This window comes from Myxine glutinosa, chromosome 3, assembly GCF_964187855.1.
Source record: "Myxine glutinosa chromosome 3, kmMyxGlut1.1, whole genome shotgun sequence".
Taxonomy (NCBI): domain Eukaryota; kingdom Metazoa; phylum Chordata; class Myxini; order Myxiniformes; family Myxinidae; genus Myxine; species Myxine glutinosa.
This window is the reverse complement of record NC_136263.1, coordinates 41767589-41786965: the sequence shown is the minus strand read 5'-3', so window position 1 is coordinate 41786965 and position 19377 is coordinate 41767589. Positions and strand designations below refer to the sequence as shown.

Below are 19377 nucleotides of genomic sequence, written 5' to 3'. Positions count from 1 at the left end.
AAGTGTGGGAGATGCCACATATTATTGTACTTTACTCCAAAGAATCTTCACAGCCGGGTTCTTTGCCATGAATTAATTTCCAGTCATGATAAAGGCGCTCAGTTGGTCTTTTGTAATCAGATCAATTGTCAGAAATAAATAAAACTGGGAGACAAGTGAAGTGTACAGGGGAAGTGTTTGCTGAACGAGTCTTGAGAGAGAGAAGAGAAGAGAAGAGAAGAGAAGAGAAGAGAAGAGAAGAGAAGAGAAGAGAGGAGGAAGTACGAAAAGGGAGTTCTGGGTGGGAGAAGATTTCAAACGAGATCGGGATGGCTTGAAAAGAGATTTTGGGGATGACTACAGGAAGGCGGAAAGGTGATAAGGAGACCTTGTGGTTGGTTAGGGAATAACAAGAGGTGATCCGGGAGAAAAGGGAAGCGAAAAAGAAGTTGGATGAGGTTGATGACTAACAGAGTCGAGATGAGTTTCGGATAGTAAATAAGAAAGTGAAGAAAGTGGTGGCAAAGGCAAGCTGGCAGAATGATGTATGATGATGTTTTTACAATTCCGGGACAGAAGAATATCTGGAATTCAGAAAGCCAGAGACAGTGCATCCAAAGATATCTCCCAGATAAGACTGATCAAACATAGGGGCAATACCCCTGGTGCTCACCTGGAAGAATAAACAGAATACTGCTCTGACTAAAGGTATTTTAATCCAATTTCAATGGTTGTTAGAAGACAGGGCAGCTTGTGCAGCTCATACTAACATGGTCTGACTTTAAACAAAATAACACTTCAAACAAACAAACAAAAAAATACCTATTTTGGGAGGGGGGGGGGGCAAGGGGCAACCCATTCCTTTCCCAACCCCGTATACCATTTCCTTCCTCAACCCATCCCTTCCCCCAACCCATTCCTTCCCCAACCCCGTATACCTCCTCAGACCCCAATTTTTCTAATGCCTTGAACAAACATTGATACATCACGGGTGATGAAGGTGAAGTTTCATCGAAATTGCGTGTTTAGTTTCTGAGAAGAAAGCAAATACCTATTTTGGGGGGCAACCCCCCTGCAGACCACCAAAGCGGCAAACTCATTTTAATGCCGTGAACAAACTCGGGTGGTGAAGGTTGTGATAAAGTTTCATAAAAATTGTGTGTGTAGTTTCAGAGGAAATAGCAAATTCCTATTTGGCGGGGTGGGGGGGGGGTCAAACCTGGACCCAATTTGACCCCCGGTAGACCCCCTTAGACCACGATTTTTTAAATGCCGTGAACAACTTTAGTCACAACACAACAAATATCATTTGTGCCAAATTTGGTCGCAATCCCATCAGCGGTTTCGGAGAAGAAGTTTCAAGTGTTTACGGACGGACTGAAGGACTGAAGGACTGACGGACGGACAGACGACGTGCCATAGCATAACCTCCCCTGAACTTCGTTCCAGGTGAGCTAAAAATGAGGACAACACAGTGCTGAGAAATGATGTGGAGATAAAGAAGAGATGGAAAACATACTTTGAGGAACTGCGAAATGAGAACCCAATAATTTAGAGAGTAGAACCTGCTGCATCCCCAGGGCTAAGAAGAGCCATCTAGAAGGAGGAGGTATTAGCGAGAGTGAAGAACAGTAAGGCCCCCACTACCCACCCCCAATACTCTCAACTGGAGAGCGTATTGGGAGGACAGGGTTAGTGAGGGACTTGTGGGATACCTGTTGAAGAAGTTGGGTGAAGAGGGTGTTGACTTCCTCTTCCTACAGCTGTTCAGGGACATTTATGAGGAAGTAGAAATGCCAAATGCTTGGAGAGAAAATATATTGGTCCCCATTTACAAGCAGAAAGGAGATGTGCAAGTGTGCAACAACTACAGAGGCAACACCTCCGAAAGTTATTGCGTTCGCAGCGTTGTCCACGCGATGTCCCAGTAAGCATGGGAAGAACCGTCCTTGTTCGGACCAGCGCAGGCCTGACCCTGCATCTCACATCTGCTACCTACTCCGTGCAGTCAACGCCCACCAGCTTCCTCCCACGTCCAACTGGTCCCGTCTCCAAAGTCATCCCTCGAGAGTGGTTGGCTGATCAACCAGTGCACACACTCTCCACCAGGCAGACCTCGCCTGGCTGCTCACACCTCATCTGGCTGCTCACCCATCTCACTCTCCTGTTGACGCTTCCTCCTCTTCAACTCTCCTCCCAGCAGTGACATCATTCATCTTTTATTATGTGAATTGAAGAACTTTTTTAAAAAAAATTTTGTATACAAGATCGAAGCTCGTGAAAGAGCTAACATTAATCACACAAAAAGTCAAACCGACACAAACCGAAACATAAAACACAAAATAAGGGGAGTGGTAGACAAGATGGGGAGAGAGGGCGAAAGACACAAACACAACATTTGAGAGCAGGGACATCGAGAGAACTGTGGGACGGGGAGGGCTTGGGGGGAGGTGGGAGAGGTATAAAACATGGACACCGCAAGGACTTCCAGGAAAGAAGTTGGAATTTCGAAAAAGTGTATCTGGGGTGAATTAGCGGGGGTAGAAGAGATCAAGGTATTGGATGGGGGAAGATAAGAGATGGTGGTGAACAGCTGTTTTAAAGACCTGGAGGGAGGAGTGGGATTGAAGGGAGTGGGGGAGTTTGTTCCAGAGGCGGGGAAAAAAGGGGAATAAAAGAGTGAAGGTGAGCAGAGAGCCTAGATTTTGGCAGTTTAACCAGAAGAGGGTTGCTGGCAGATCTAGTGCGACCTGAAGGAATATTGGGGGGACAGAGCACAGAGAGAGCTGGGGGAGCAAGGCCGGAGAGGAGTCGGTGGAAGACAGAAAGACCACCAACCTGCCTGCGGTGATTGAGTGAAAGGCCCTCGGAGTTAGCTTCATCACAGGAGATTCCAATGATTCTGAAAGCTTTTGTTTCAACAGCGTGAAGACGAGCTAGGTGTGAGGCAGGAGCCCAGAGGGGGGAACAGTATTCCATTGAGCTGCGGATGAAAGCCTTGTATGTGGTGAGGAGTTCAGGTGTGCCAAGGAACGACTTCGCACGACGGAGGATGCCCAGTCAGCGACTGGCTTTGGAGGCCAGCTTGGAAATGTTTACTTGTATGAATATATGTTTTCTTGTGAAGATTCGGCTTCAAGTTCATGAAAACCCTTTCCACTCCGGAATCACGTTATGAAACGAACAGCGAGCAATATTGAGGTAACTAAGTTACTCACGAAAGGTCTATAATATACATCTGAGGCCTTCGAGACAAACTCCTCAGGGAAGACATGAAATGTCTGTGAGTAAAAGAAGAACACTTCTGGCGAACACAAGTCAGATTGAAAAATTCAAGCGATAATGTAGAATCTACAACCTGGTCACATACGAGACATCCCGGGAGAAGTGATGTACTTTTCTGGGTATGACTCCATTTCCGCAGGAACTAGAATCGAGTTCCACACAAGGCCGTAAGACATTCCGGCCTCTTTGTGCCATTCTTTCCACATCATTCTCTCTCGATGAAGATAGCTCAAAAAAATAAAATAAATTGCTTTTTCGTCTTCTGAAACCAGTCAAAAGAGTGGAAAATAAAAAGGGTAAAAACGGATTATTGGGTAATGGAAAAATGATTATTGGGTAAAAACGGTAAAATTATACCCTTCATGGTATAACATGTTTACTTGGTTTACTGGTTTACTATAACATGGTTTTTTTTTTTTTAATGGTATAACAGTCACACCGAATGGTGTAGCAGGTGGCGGAAGACTACAGTTATTCCCCTCCTAGATCACTGGTGAATAAAATGATGAAGATGAGCTATCGATGCCGATATATGTAGTCTTAAATGAAGGTACTGTACTGCCAAAGTTGTAAAACTGACATTATCCATAATATAACATCATCCTTCATCTTGCAACAAAAAACTTGCACAAATCTGGCTGGCCAGTGTACCTGGTGTCTACATCTGGATGTTTCTCACTTCAGGTGATGATGGTGGCTTGATGTCGAGTGGTGTGTTTGATGTCACCTTTGAGGGTAGTGGGATATAAGTCAGGTTCTGTTCAATGTTTGGCTGAATTCAATCGATCCATGCTGAGTCATGTTCTCCAGTAAAGTTTATGGTTAAAAACTTGTTAGCATATCAAATGACCTGAAATGGACCATGGTAAGGAGGTTGAAGTGGCTTTCTTACAGCATCACGTCAAATGAAAACATGAGTGCAGGTGGAAAGGTCAGGGTGGGCCTGTGATTGCCTGTGGTGGGCCCTTGTTGGTTGAGGTCATAGGTTCCTCATGTATTCTCTAAACGGTGCACATAACTGCTTGGATCCGAGATGTAATCGGCCTGATTAGGTGCTACAAATTGTCCAGGTAACCTCGTGGCAGTTCCAAACACAAGTTCAGCGGCACAGCAACCTATATCTGACTTAACCACAGTTTGAATACCCAGCATGATGATGGGGGGGGGGGGGAGGGGTGGGGGGGAAGCACTCCACTAGCCGTTTCGACGATAGGTGGTATGATGTAGTTTGAATCCTCTTACTTCCGAGAAGGTCCATGAGTGTGTGGAAGAGTGATGACTCAAACTGGCGACCCCTGTTCGTAGTAATAGTTAATGGTACTCCGAACATGGCCACCCAACATGAAATGAAGTGACGTGGAAAATGTATACAGATCAAATGTCCGCACACACACTAGCAATGATTATATAGATTTATTATCAGGAGAAGATTCACGAGTATACCGAGTATTGCAACAGAGTTAACAGTACTATGCCGGCATACACAAACATGGACTCAACACAAACGCTTCCAGAAAATCTTCTGCCCGATTTGGTTGAATCTAGTCCTTTTATAGTACTCTGAGACAAAGGAAATTCTTCTGTGCTTTTAGGAGTCAGACTGAAGGATGAGGGGTCAGGGAGGTCACCGATTGGAGATGTTGGTGCCCCTTGGCTGAACATCTGAGTAGCATTTCAACACAATCCATAAAGATGAGCAGCGTGAGATGAAAGGGTGTGCACATGGTGTTTTGGTGCCGCTGGAGGGGACTGTCTGGGTTTGAATAAGGAAAACAGCTTCGTTCGCCCCTTTTGTATATTTCCCTAAAGTATTTCGAAGCAGAGTGAACACACAAGTTCGATAATTCATAATGCAGATTACTCAAATAATTTATTACGAAGTATATGCTTCACCTTTATTGGCAATATATATTTTGAAGATTATAATGATTGGTGTGTCATGATTTGTGAGGATTTTAACAATTAGTGGGAAGAGACCATCATTGGAGGTTTGTCATTACAACGCATGTTATTCAATTAAATATAAAGAAGTAAGAATAAATTCCTGCACCGAGTATGAATCAGAGTTTCAGCTCTCTAATTTGAACATGAGCGAATTTGAGCAAGAAAGGAATTAGGTAGTGATCGCCAAGTTTCACCATCTGAGGATGCAGTTTTTTTAAGAGCAGATAATGATCAGCATATTGATATTGCCAGCATCAAGTTTGAGAAAACTCCTGGATATCCATGTTTTTAATTCAAGAGGACAGGTAGTTGTGGAAGAACACAATTGATGAGGTTGAACAGACAGGTATATTGGTTATCACTGTAGAAATGCAAACGGTTATTAAAATTGCATAAAATCTCACCAAGTGAATGTAAATAGACAAAAAAAATAACAGTGGACCAACGCCAGATCCCTTTGAAATATTGACTGATTGGTGAAAAGGATCTCCAAAGTTGCCAGCAATGTTTACAGTAAATGCATGATCTGTAAGATGGGATTTCAAGGATTCCAGAGCTACCAAAAACAAGATCGAAGATGAGCAAGTGATAAACTATGGTAAACCATGTCAAAATCAGCTGGTAAGTCCATGGGTATTACATTTATCATGGACCCTTGGTCTGCCTTATATAGGATGTCATTAGTGACCTCTGTGTTATGTAACTGTTTAAAACAACACTGGGAAGGTCCTAAAAGAATGATGATGTACGTTTTCCAAAAACAGATTAGTAATCGTAATTTCTCAAATCTTAGAAATAAAGGGTAAAAGAGAAACAGGCCTATAGTTTTTAAGATGGTTAATGTCTGGTGAAGGTTTCTTTAAAATGGGAAATGTTATAGCTTGTATTAATGAGAATGACTCACACTGTGTAATTGATGAGAAGGTCTCCTTCCACTCAAATCAAATCCCATATACTGTTGACATATCCATTTTCTCCTAAGGTCCTTGTCCTGCATGTGATAAAATGTCATATTTGGTCGGTGTGAAGGCACGAAGTAACATGGAGTCAATAATTGTTGGGTGTTTGCCACCAGGAATGTTGGAGATAAATCAACCACAAGGGTGCTGGCAAACAAACTCACCAATGAGCTCGTTGGGCAAATAAAAGTAAGGATTGCATGACTGAACATAATCGAATTCTGATATTTAAAAGTTTAAAAGTACTTTATATAGATGCAAGCATGGTGTTGTATAGCGCCACTCTGGAATCTCAATTAATCTGAGGCAGAGCTTCACAGCTGCGTGACAGTAAAACAACAAATGTCGTTAACGATCGGTTGAGTTATTACCCTGCGCTGGTTAAGCGAAAAGCAGGGTTAGGCATTCGGGTGCGTACGTGTGGCGTACGTGTCTGCATTTTTAAAATTCATTTTCTCGGCAATCGTTGGTCCCATTGACACGAAATTTTTACCATAGCAGTGCCTCCACCTGTAGATTTTTTTTTTTATTGATAATTATGACGTCTTAGGTCACGTGGTACAGCCTGGTGTTGGGCAAGCGGCTAGGGTGCCAGCTTAGGATCCTAGGATCCTGGGTTCGAATCCCGGTCGATCGCTGAATTAACGCCAGGGGGGTTGACTCAACCTGTCATCCTTCCGAGGTCGGCAAATTGAGTACCAGTTCACTGGTAATTCCCTGCTTGTCGTAAAAGGCGACAAAAAGGGTTGGCGGCAGGAAGGGCATCCGGCCGTAAAACATTGCTTCAAAAAGGGGACCAAAAAACAACAACAACCACGGTCCCCGAAAAAGGCCAACCCCCGCTTTGCAGAGGAAAATGGCCTCTAAAGGTGGTTTTTTTTCTAAAGGTTTTAGGTCACGTGGTATGGACGCCATCCTGGAAAAACTTTGCACCTCTATATCTCCAAAACCGCTCCATGGCAAAAATTGAAACATGGCTCATTGTAAAGAACTCCCCATGGGGAATACATTTTAATGATGATGTCATCAGTACCTTCATTATGACGTCATAATTTGACAGGGACAACACTTAGTCTGATCAGTTTGAAATGTATTGAGCATGATCTATGCAACAATTATATTAAAGAATATAAATTTATGTTGTAATCGCTCACGTGATCTGGCAGCCATATTGGATCAAAGAAAAAAACCGATTAAAAACAGAAGAGTTGACTCGCACCAAGTTGACTGAGCAGGGTAATTATTCTATGAATACCATCTAGTTTATTGTGCATTGTGTGCTTTCATGGCAAAATAATCGGGGTCAAAGCCTGTTGTGAGGCTTGGATATGTGTTACGTGCTCCTCCCCAAACCCAGGTCACGGTGTACCTCCGAGCCCTGAAAAGAGTCACTGCAGAAAGATGCGTTACTCTGTGTGTCAATGACCAATGGTGAAACCACAACCAATTGATACCAAAAAACAAGTCTTGTATTAATGTCACACAAGAATAACAGCACAAGTACAATATTAATCAATTGCACAACAAATATTATATCATTCCTATGATGGTACCATCAGTTTCTTACTCAATAACTCGCTGTGCTCCAAGTGAGCGAAAAGAACATTGCCTAAAGTCTCTGTCCCGGCACCAAGCCAAAGTCGATCAACGCTCCGGCGATCGCAAGAAAAAGGTCGTATCGAGACCAGAATCCAGGTCGGCTGATAGTCAACGCTTCCAAAGAGGCGCAAAGGTGCACCCAAAAGGCGACTGGGAAATCACACCTTCGGGTATGAATGTTCAGCGGCTCCCAAACAGAGAACCGCAAATTCCCACTCGAAATCCACGTTACACACGCAAACCAGGCTAACGGCTGGGTGTGGTGAAATGGCTGGAGCGGGGTGAAAAAGCTGGAGCGATGCGAAATGGCGGGAGTGAGGCGAAATGGTGGCGGGCCCGTAATGGGGGCATACCTGCTCTCCAACAACGATTCTCTTCGGAATCAACTGCAAAACCCATCACGCAGGTTTATCTGCCACTGCGATCAAGACTCTGTCACAGGAATCCCTTTCCCGGGAAAACCAAAGTTTGCTCGTGACCCACGTTTGCCAGCGTCTCCTCGAGACCTCAAAGCAGCTCGGCTTTTTCTTCCCGACCTCCCTTTCTCCGCTTTTCGCTTCCTCCTCCTCTTCTTCCGGTTTCTCCCGATCCGGTTTCCGGTTTCTTTTAAAACACTAATTTTTCACCTTTTGAAAACAGTTATCTCCATTTCACTTAAACGATAACAATAATAGTACATGGAACCAAAAATGCTTACATTGGATGAAAACCACAACGACGGAAGTGACGAATCCGTAACACTCCCCACCCTCATTTCATGCAAAAACCCTTTTTAACAAACAAAAGTAAAACTCACACCCAAATGATCAATTCACGTGAGCAACAATAACTAATATTCCCCAGAAGAAAGCAACAAAACTTTCAAACACCCTACAGGAATTTCCAAAGTTAGTTCACTTTGGATAAAGCATCAGCAACGACATTGTCCCTGCCCTTTACATGCTCAATTTCCAAGTTGAACTCCTGCAAAGCCAAACTCCATCTCATGAACCTCTGATTTTTATTTTTCATTTTTTGAATGAAGGTTAAGGGGTTGTGATCGGTGAAGACTTTTATAGGAAAGGTAGTAGTTCCCAGATACACCTCATAATGCTGAAGCACTAGCAGGAGAGCAAGGGTCTCTTTTTCCACAGTGGCATAATTTACCTGGTGTTTGTTTAACTTTTTGGAATAGTAGCACACCGGATGATCCACGCCATCCTCATCTTCCTGTAATAGAACTGCCCCAGCCCCCACATCACTTGCATCAATGGCCAACTTGAAAGGTTCTTGAAAATCCGGCGCTGCTAGGACAGGAGAGCTCATTAATATCGCTTTGACGTGGGCAAAGGCAGCCTGGCATTTGTCATCCCAAACAAACTTGGTCTCTTTCCTCAGCAAATTCGTTAAAGGGGCTACCACATCAGAAAAATTCCTGCAGAACAGCCGGTACCAACCAGCCATATAATAATAATAATAATAATAATGCATTTATTTTATATAGCGCTTTTCAGGAAGCCCAAAGACGCTTTGACAGAGTGAAAAACATAATGCATAGCAAAACATAAAGACAATTGCAAAAAAAGAAGAATCAATAGGGAAATATTCAAAGCACAAAGGAGGGAGAAGGAGAGGAGATAGTCAGGGGTTAGATGCTGTGGGTTAAATGTTGAATGCAGTGTTGTATTCCCCAGAATACCCAAGAATAATGCAGCCATACCCAAGAATCTCATAAGCTCCTTCTTCCCTTTTGGAACTTGGAAGCGATCAATGGCTTCTATCTTGGCTGTCACCGGTTGCACCTGACCCTGACCCACTACATGGCCTAGGAACACCACCTGTGCTTTTACAAACTCACTCCTAGATAAGTTGATGGTCAACCCTGCCTCGGTCAGTTTCTTGAAAAATGCATGAATTTGTTTAAGATGATCTTCCATGGTCATTGGTCATGGTGTGGATTAAATACATCCAGATAAGCCTCCACCCCATCAAGGTCTGCAATAAGCTTATTAATCAGCCGTTGAAATGTAGCAGGCCCGTTTTTCAATCCAAAGGGAAGAACCTTGTACTGATACAACCCATTTGGTGTGACTAAAGCCGAGATTTCCTTGGCTCTATCAGTAAGAGGAATCTGCCAATGCCCTTTCACCAAGTCAAATTTAGTTACAAATTTAGCTGGGCCAATTCTATCAATACAATCATCAATCCTCGGGATGGGATATGAGTCGGTCTTGGTCACTGCATTAACCCGTTTTGAATCTGTACAACAGTGAAAACTGCCATCGGGTTTTGGAACCAACACACATGGTGAGCTCCATTCACTGCTGCTTGGTTCGATGATGTCATTCTCCAACATATACTGAACCTCCTTCCGAAGATACTCCATCTTCACAGGGTTCATCCGATAGGGGTGTTGCTTCACAGGAGTGGCTTCCCCACCTCAATATCATGATATACCAAGTAGTACGACCAGGTACATCTGTGAACAAATGTGCAAACTCAAAAATTAGGCTGGATAGTTGTCCTTGTTGTTCCCTCGTCAAATGACCTAATTTCTCATCTAAATGACTCAACACTTCCGTGTTCGTCAATCTGGGACAAGCCTGGTCATCAATGTTGTCAAACTTCACACCGGCCTCAACCTCTGGATTCTCTTGCACCCCGACTACAGGCACGACAGGAACCATTTTTTCCACAGGCTTCCTCTCATAATATTTCTTGAGTCGGTTGACATGACACAGCTGCCGCTTTTTCCGTCGGTCGGGCATTCTCACCATGTAATCTGTTTCATTAACCCTCCTTTCGATTGCATAGGGACCAAAATACCTAGCCTGTAGTGGCTGACCTGGAACAGGAAGCAACACTAACACTCGGTCCTCAGGACTGAAATTTCTTATCTGAGATTTCTTGTCATGTCTCACTTTCATTTTATCCTGTGTCGCTTTCAAGTTTCTTCTCGCAACTTCACAAGCCTTTGCCAATCTGTGCCTAACCGTTGCCACATACTCTACCACTGTTGACTGCGACTCCTCCTGTAGCCACTGTTCTTTCACCAATTTCAATGGTCCTCGCACTGCGTGTCCAAACACAAGTTCAAAAGGACTGAATCCCAATGACTCCTGAACAGATTCCCTCGTAGCAAAAAACAATAAGGGTATTCCCTCATACCAATCCTTGTCACATTCAAAACAATACGTTCTGATCATATTCTTCAATGTCTGGTGAAACCTTTCCAAGGCCCCTTGGCTCTCGGGATGCTAAGTACTTGATCTTACTTGCTCCACTCCCAACAGGTGTACCACTTGCTGAAAAAGCGTTGACATGAAATTGGAACCCTGATCAGACTGTATGACCTTAGGTAGGCCGACCAATGTGAAAGATTTATTCAAGGCATTTGCAATAACTGCCGCAGTAATTTTACTAAGAGGCACTGCTTCTGGGAACCTTGTGGAAGCGCACATGATGGTCAGCAAATACTGATGTCCAGCCTTAGTTTTAGGTAAAGGGCCTACACAATCAATAATGACATGGCTGAATGGTTCTTCAAAAGCTGGAATTGGTTTTAAAGGTGCGGATGGGACTTTCTGATTAGGTTTTCCCACCAGCTGGCAAGAATGGCAAGATTTACAGAACTCTGCCACATCACGTCGCAATCCTGGCCAGAAAAAATGTACCAAAATTCTGTCACATGTCTTGTTCACTCCAAGGTGCCCGGCCCAAGGTGTCTCTTGCGCCAAACTCAATATCTCCTTCCGGTACGGTGGTGGCACCACAATTTGGTAATGAACTTTCCACTCATCATTTGCTGGCACCTCTGGTGGTCTCCATTTTCTCATGAGTATTTCCCCTTTCATGAAGTAACCCACAGGTATCTTCATAGCCTCTTCCTCTGTAACGGCTTTACCAATTAAACTCCGGAGCTCCGAATCTCTGTGTTGTTCTTCAACAAGTCTCTTTCGGACAAGCACCGTTTGTTCAGCCTCGTTCCCAGATGTCTCCGACGGACACTCCATTTCCTCTTTTGGTCCAGATGCCACCTTTTCCTTAGGTTCCTTGATGTCACTCCCTTTCCTATTACCTCTTCCAGACTTTTCCTCCAATGCCTTTAAGGAACCCAAATCCACATCACCTTCCTTCTCCTTCTCATCCGAGCACTTCCTACCCATAGCACGAGTCACTGCACAGGATGGAAATATACCCGGAATCTCCTGCTCTAACTGTGCTGTGTTATTTTCCCTACTGGGCTTTTCAACCAACACCGGATTACCAGAAACTCGACCACCGGCCAAATCATTCCCGATAATGAAAGATTCCCTCTACAGGAAGAGTGGCTTGTAACCCCACAGTGACCGGTCCTGACACCAAATCAGACTTTACATGGATGACATGAAGAGGAGCTTTAACATAGCCACCAACCCCCTGTAAAAGAACACTAACCCCCGTTGCCGTCTTCTCCGACAACGGCAAAATGCCCTCAAGCATCAAAGATTGATGTGCTCCTGTGTCCCTCAATAGCCAAACAGGTCTCTGGTTCGTCAAGTCCCCATCCAGTGACACAAACCCCTCGGAAATAAACGGTTTGTAACCCTCTTGGACAAGGTCGTTCTGTGATGCCGTAACTTTGGCATGGGAACCTGCACAAGGCACTGTCCTCCAAGGACGATTTCTCGCATTGGCCAACGCATTCGGAGTTGCACTAATCTGACTCCGCTCCTGATTTTACCTTTTCAGGGCATAACATTGGGACATCAAATGCCCAGGTTTCTTGCAAAAAGCGCAAGTCGGCCCGGAGGAAAAACTCGTGGTCTGCCACGGGCCCCCCGAAAGATAGGTATGTCTTGGAACTGCAGTCTTCTGATCCCTAAAAGTCACGGTATCAGATTTGTCCCCATAGTCCTCTCTAGGCCGCCTCCATGAAAATTTGTTCTCCGAACCTGATTTACCATAACTCCCCTGGCTAACTCTAGGTGGGAAGTTAGGTTTGTGGAACCCCATCCTGTGTGTCAAGGCATAGTCATCTGCCACTGTTGCTGCCTCATACAACTGCGGTACCTTTTTTTCATCCAGATGTACTTTAATGTCCACGTGGACACAGTGTTTGAATTCCTCCACCAAGATCAATTGCCGTAAAAGGTTGAAGTCTTTCCCAATCTCCTTAGAGTCACACCACCTGTCAAACATAGTTTCCTTCATTCTGGCAAACTCCACATGGGTCTCACTCTCCCTCTTCCTGGCATTCCTGAATTTTTGTCAGTAAGCTTCAGGGACCAATTCATTGGCTTTGAGAATGGCTTTCTTCACGATCTCATAATCTGCACATTGGTCAATCGGTAAAGCCGAATAGATATCTTGAGCTTTACCCACCAGAACACTTTGCACTAACATAGTCCAGGACCCCACAGGCCATTTTAACATTTGAGCCACCTTCTCAAAGTGTAAAAAAAACTTGGCTACCTCCTTTTCATTGAAGGGTGGAACCAGCGTCACATGCCCACCATCATCCCAAGAGTTCTGACTGGTTGTCGAACTAGCCGGCATGGATACTACTTCTCTCCGTTCCCCCAGTAATTCCAGCTCCTTGAGTTTAAGTTCCTTCTGATTCTCCATGTCCCGTTCCTTTAACTCCCTTTCGGCTCTCCTTTCCTCTGCTCTTTCCTCTGCTCTTCTTTCCTCTTCAGCTCTCCTTTCCTCTGCTCTTCTCTCCTCGAGTTCTCGTTCCTGTTCTGCTCTTTCCTTTTCCGCTTTCCTTTCCTCTGCTCTTTCCGCTACTCTTCTCTCCTCGAGTTCTCGTTCCTGTTCTGCTCTTTCCTTTTCCGCCGTCCTTTCCACTGCCCTTTCCGCTGCTCTTCTCTCCTCGAGTTCTCGTTCCCGTTCGCTCTTTCCTTTTCGCTTTCCATTCCAACTCTTTTAACCTTTCCTGGCTCTGCACTTGCATCTCCATTTTCTGGAGCTCCACATTTCCTTTTTCCTCTGGTAACCAATCCAAGGCTACCTCTTCCCATGTTCCTTGTCCCAATAGAGATTCTACCACCAATGTCTGAATCTCTGCTTTCTTCATACTAACTCGGACCTCCAAGTTACAATATTTGGCCAATATCATGAGTTCCAATCTTTTTAACGCCTGGAACTGTGCCTCATTAGGGGACGTCGCAAACCTTTCTGCGTCAAACACCATGGTGACTATTAGTTAGCACCTGTTAACCTTCACACAAAAAATTTCAAATTTTCAGAAAAAATTGGGAATGTTAGAAAATTCCAGATTTGGGAATTTTGGTAATGTTAGGGAATTCATTCCCAAACGAGCCCCCAATTTCTGTTACGTGCTCCTCCCCAAACCCCGGTCACGGTGTACCTCCGAGCCCCGAAAGGAGTCACGGCAGAAAGATGTGTTATTCTGTGTGTCAATGACCAATGGTGAAACCACACCAACCGATTGTTACCAAAAAACAAGTACACTGTAACCCCGATATAACGAACTGCTCGGGAGACATTTTTAAAAGTTCGTTATTTTGAAGTGTTCGTAATACTGATTAACGTACTGTTACAGACGCGGCTTAGGTGTTATTTACCGAGCGGTTTGGTATGACCACGTCTGCACAGTTTACCCGATTCCACTCGAACGTTGGCCAAATCGCGCTATGCTAGGTCAATGAAGGAAAAGACACACGGCTGGACTACAATGACACGACACCAAGGGTTACGGTTCTCAAGGCCTCCGGAGGAGGTTCTATTAGGGCGGAAGGTCAGATTACAGGGATGAGAGGTATAACATAGGAAGGTAGGCACTTAAACACGGTCTTATAATAGCCCCGACAGACGACAGATAAACAGGACAAAAACGGACTCACACGGGGATTGATGGCAAGGAAAGCGGGTAGCGATGGCTCCAGGTGCACCTGGGCTCAGGGCAGAATCGACCCGGTTCGGTCCGGTCCAAAGATGCGGGGAGGTATCGTCGCGCTGGGGGTGGCGGTGGCTTCCTCTGCTCTCCGTAGTTCAGGCGCATCTCTCTCTCACTTCCGGTGAGTCGCTCGTATATCCGGCGGGGAGCGACACGCCCTCGGCTTGTTAGCTCCGCCCCAGATGGAATCGGTCCGTTACTTGTCATTGGGTGCGGGGGTTACCAGCTCCGCCCTTGACGAGGGGCCGACAGGGAGCCCCTTCGTGGTAACCCCGTCGGCGCACCTGGCCAATGGCGGCTAACCAAGCCGGACTGAGGACGCCCACTCCCCGCGCCGTCGCCGCGCCACCCCCCTCTGCTGTTGTAGTTGTTGTAGTTGGCGCTTCTTCATGGGGAAGAGATGCGGGGAGGTATGGGAAGGTCCTAAACTCACTACTGGTGCCATATAATCACATTCTGGTGCAACGAAGAGTCAGAATTAATGGAAACGAGTCCTTAACTGACATAGACTAAGAATAACTAGCAAGATGTCCGAAAGTTGTCTACGTGTGATGCGGTGGACCTGGGCACGACATTTAATGGGGGGATGAAGGGGAAGGTCGGCTCTACTGGGTGTCGTTTACAGACAATGGGACTAGGGAATGGGGTAAGGGAGAGTTGGGGAGTATTGGGGAAATAGGGGAATATTTACAAGCGGATACGGAGGCCAAATTCCATATCCGCAACAGTACGAATCACCATACTATCACACCTATTCATATGCAAAACAACAAACTCTTTGTATTGTTCATTCATGTACATTTTATTGTTCGATTGTACGAATAAAAAACTTTAAAAAGCATTGCTGTTGTGTCATTGTTTAAAAGTTCATGTATAAATAAAATGTTTAAGTACATGTAATATTCACCGAATGTTCAATTTACTGTGTGAAGAAACTGGTAATCTTGGATTGTTTACTCTTGGAGGTGGCGTTTTCTTTGCGTGCATAAGATAATAGCTGACGGAGCTGTAAAACTTTAATGCTGTCGACTGGTTGCCCTTCAAACCAGGAAAGTGCTGTTTCAAGTCCGGCAATTACATCAGATGTTGCTGGAACTTCTTGTGGTTCATTGGTGTAATCAGAGTCACTTTCGATGTCACACTGCAGTGTTGTTTCACGAACGGAGGCGATAATTTCTTCATCGGTCATCGAACTGGTCACGGGAACGTCTTCATCGACGTCAACCCATAATCTTGCAAGATTATCCAAATCTTCGCCATTAACTTCAGCAATGTGCTGTAAATCTCTGGCAATTTCCGATAAAAGGACATCGTCACTCTCATCAAACTCAGGATCGGTGTTTTCTTCATTGGCTGCGTCATCAACAGGATAAATGGCGGCACCGAGTTGGCTTGTCTTCCAGCACTTGTTGACCGTTGGTGGCGCTATATCAGCCCAGGCTTCTCCAGTGACATAAATCATTTCCTTGATGTCCAGGGTTTTCAAAAAGTCCTGCAATGCTGTGACATCTCTGGAAACGATTTCTCTGAGCAACTTCTTGCGGTAACGTTTCTTCAGTGCTGAAATAATTCCGGCATCCATTGGCTGTATTTTACTGGTTGTGTTCTTCGGCAGAAAATATGCACGGATTTTGCCATCACGTGTACGAAGTTGGGTTTCTGCTGGGTGGGCGGGACAGTTGTCAATCAATAAGATTGCTTTCTGCTCCAAACCACGTCGACGAAGAAAAGATCGAACAGATGGGACAAACTCTTCATGAAACCATTTCTTGAAAATGTCCGATGTCATCCAGGCGTTGTTGGTGTGACAATAACTTATTGGTAGGGTTTCTCGATTCACGTGCTTGAGACAGCGTGGATTCTGGAACTTGCCGATGCATAACGGACGCAGTTTATGCTCACCGGAGGCGTTCGTACCAACTAAAATTGTCACACGATCTTTGTATTTCTTGTAGCCAGATGTACGTTGTTCTTCTTTCCTGGAAGCGAGTGTTCTGTCTGGTAGGCACTTGAAAAAAAGTCCTGTTTCATCTGCGTTGTAAATCTGATCCGGACTGTAACCTTCAGATTCGATAATGTTTCTCAGTTCTGGAATGAACTCGGCAGCCGCTGCATCGTCACATGACTTGTCTTCCCCGGAAATCTTGAGTGCGCGTATACCATGACGATTTTTCCACCGATAGAGCCATCCAGTGGACCCGTGAATTTTCTGTCCTCACCATGCATTTCTTTTGATAATGCTATAGCTTTCTCCATAACCATAGGGCTGGAAATCGGTATGTTGGCAGCTCGTTGTTGTTCGAACCATAGATAGACTGCCTGATCGAGATCGCCGTCATTCGCCTGCCGCATTTTCTTCCGCTTCAAACCATCTTGTTGACTGCATTTGTGGACAAATTCCCGTAACCCCTTTTCCTTTCGTTTGAACGTTGATATGCTGCTCTTAGGAATGCCGTATTCTCTGGAAAGGTTTGCTGCTTTCTCACCAAGACTGAGACGATCAATGATACGGAGCTTGTCTTCAACTGACAAGATCTTGCGTTTACGGGACGGTGTAGCCATATTGATTTGCCTTATGTTAAACAATAGAATCTCATTAAATATGCGGGGGACAGGAAGTTCGTTCGTTATATCCGGAAGTTCGTAATACTGGTGTTTGTTATAGTGGGGTTCCAGTGTATTGTATTAATGTCACACAAGAATAACAGCACAAGTTCAATATTAATCAATTGTACAACAAATATTATATCATTCCTATGATGGTACCATCAGTTTCTTACTCAATAACTCACTGTGCTCCAAGTGAGCGAAAAGAACATTCCCCAAAGTCTCTGTCCCGGCACCAAGCCAAAGTCGATCCATGCTCCGGGGATCGCAAGAAAAAGGTCGTATCGAGACCAGAATCCAGGTCGGCTGACAGTCAACGCTGCCAAAGAGGCGCAAAGGTGCACCCAAAAGGCGACTGGGAAATCACACCTTCGGGTATGAATGTTCAGCGGCTCCCAAACGGAGAACCGCAAATTCCCACTCGAAATCCACGTTACACACGCAAACCAGGCTAACGGCTGGGTGCGGTGAAATGGCTGGAGCGAGGTGAAAAGGCTGGAGCGATGCGAAATGGCGGGAGCGCGGCGAAATGGCGGGCAAGCCCGTAATGGAGGCGTACCTGGTCTCCAACAATGATTCTCTTGGGAATCAACCGCAAAACCCGTCACACAGGTTTATCTCTCACTGCGATCAAGACTCTGTCACAGGAATCCCTTTCCCTGGAAAACCAAAGTTCGCTCGTGACCCACGTTCGCCAGCGTCTCCTCAAGACCTCAAAGCAGCACGGGGTTTTCTTCCCGACCTCCCTTTCTCCGCTTTTCGCTTCCTCCTCCTCTTCTTCTGGTTTGTCCCGATCCGTTTTCTGGTTTCTTTTAAAACACGAATTTTTCACCTTTTGAAAACAGGCATCTCCATTTCACTTAAACGATAACAATAATAGTACATGGAACCAAAAATGCTTACAGTGGATGAAAACCACAACGACGGAAGTGACGAATCCGTAACATATGTCATTACCTTGGACACTCTCTCGGGAGCGATTATTACAACGATACAGGGTATACAAGTTATAGGCAACATAGAACTTTATGATTTTCCAAATACAGCAATGCCGAGAAGTGAGACAAACTTTGCAGCCATTTTATATCCAGATTTAGTGAATTATCTTATGTTTACATAAAGTATTTACACTCTGGAAGAAATGAAGGCATGGAAAACTTTGGATGTCCACAACTAGTCTACCCTAGAGTCCCTTTATACAGAGAGTAACGACATGACGATCCAGAAAAATACGGTCACGTGACTCAGGGAGCCATTTTGGAGCCAAATTCGCGTTCGCTTAACTTCTCGCGTTCGCGTGTTATGCAAGTACAATCGATTCGACTACCTACGGAAGCCTTAGTTCACTGAAAATGCCGGGTTGTTGTGCATTTGGATGCACAAATAGACATGACAAGGGTTTCAAGATGTACAGATTCCCTTCGGATCCCAATCGACGTAAAATATGGGAGAATAAAGTCAGCCGTGTGGGCTGGAAGCCGGCTTCGTCTTCAAAGCTTTGCGAGGTAGGTCAAGTTACTGTTCAGTCCCGTTCAGAAAGTAAAGTGAATTATTTAACTTTCACCTTATAGAGACTACAAGTAATTCCCGCAACAAGTAGTCAATAGCTGTCATTGTATCATAGTGAAAACCGTTAATTGTTTTGTTTGGAAACATTGGATACTTTGCTTGACAGTACATTGTACTGTATTTTCTATATTTCTATTTAGAAAAAGAACGTTCAGTTCACAATATGCCAACAGTTTGATAATAGCTAGTATTAGGAATCATTTCTAGAGAATGGTTATGAATGGTTATGTTGTAAATTCAACAGGGCTGAAAAAAAAAGAAGAAGTCTCTGTTTGGCATTATTGTGTATTCGTGCATGCATCTTAAGAAATAGCTTGCCCATGTAGCATATCCACTTACCCTGTATTAGGTATTGCCATTTTTTTTTTTCAGGGGAACAAAAGTTCTCAAAAAATTCCACATAATGCAATGAAAGTTTTAATGATTGTAAAGATAAAAAGCAGGAAGTTGCTATTCATATTGGGGTCTCAACCCTCACAAGACCTCTAATTTGTATCGTTCTTCAAAATGGTAGAGATAAATGCTAAAAAAAAAAATCATCACATATTGCAATTT

At 44.5% G+C, this 19377-nt stretch overlaps 1 protein-coding gene across 1 annotated transcript in view; it reads left to right on the top strand.

Moving 5' to 3' along the window:
• LOC137423639 (interferon-induced GTP-binding protein Mx3) overlaps window positions 1-19377 on the top strand; it is a 137408-nt gene that overhangs the window by 79043 nt on the left and 38988 nt on the right. The window contains exon 8 of the mRNA XM_078773932.1: window positions 6284-6356. Coding sequence (XP_078630058.1) covers window positions 6284-6356 — 73 coding nt within the window. The remainder of the gene's footprint in view (window positions 1-6283; window positions 6357-19377) is intronic.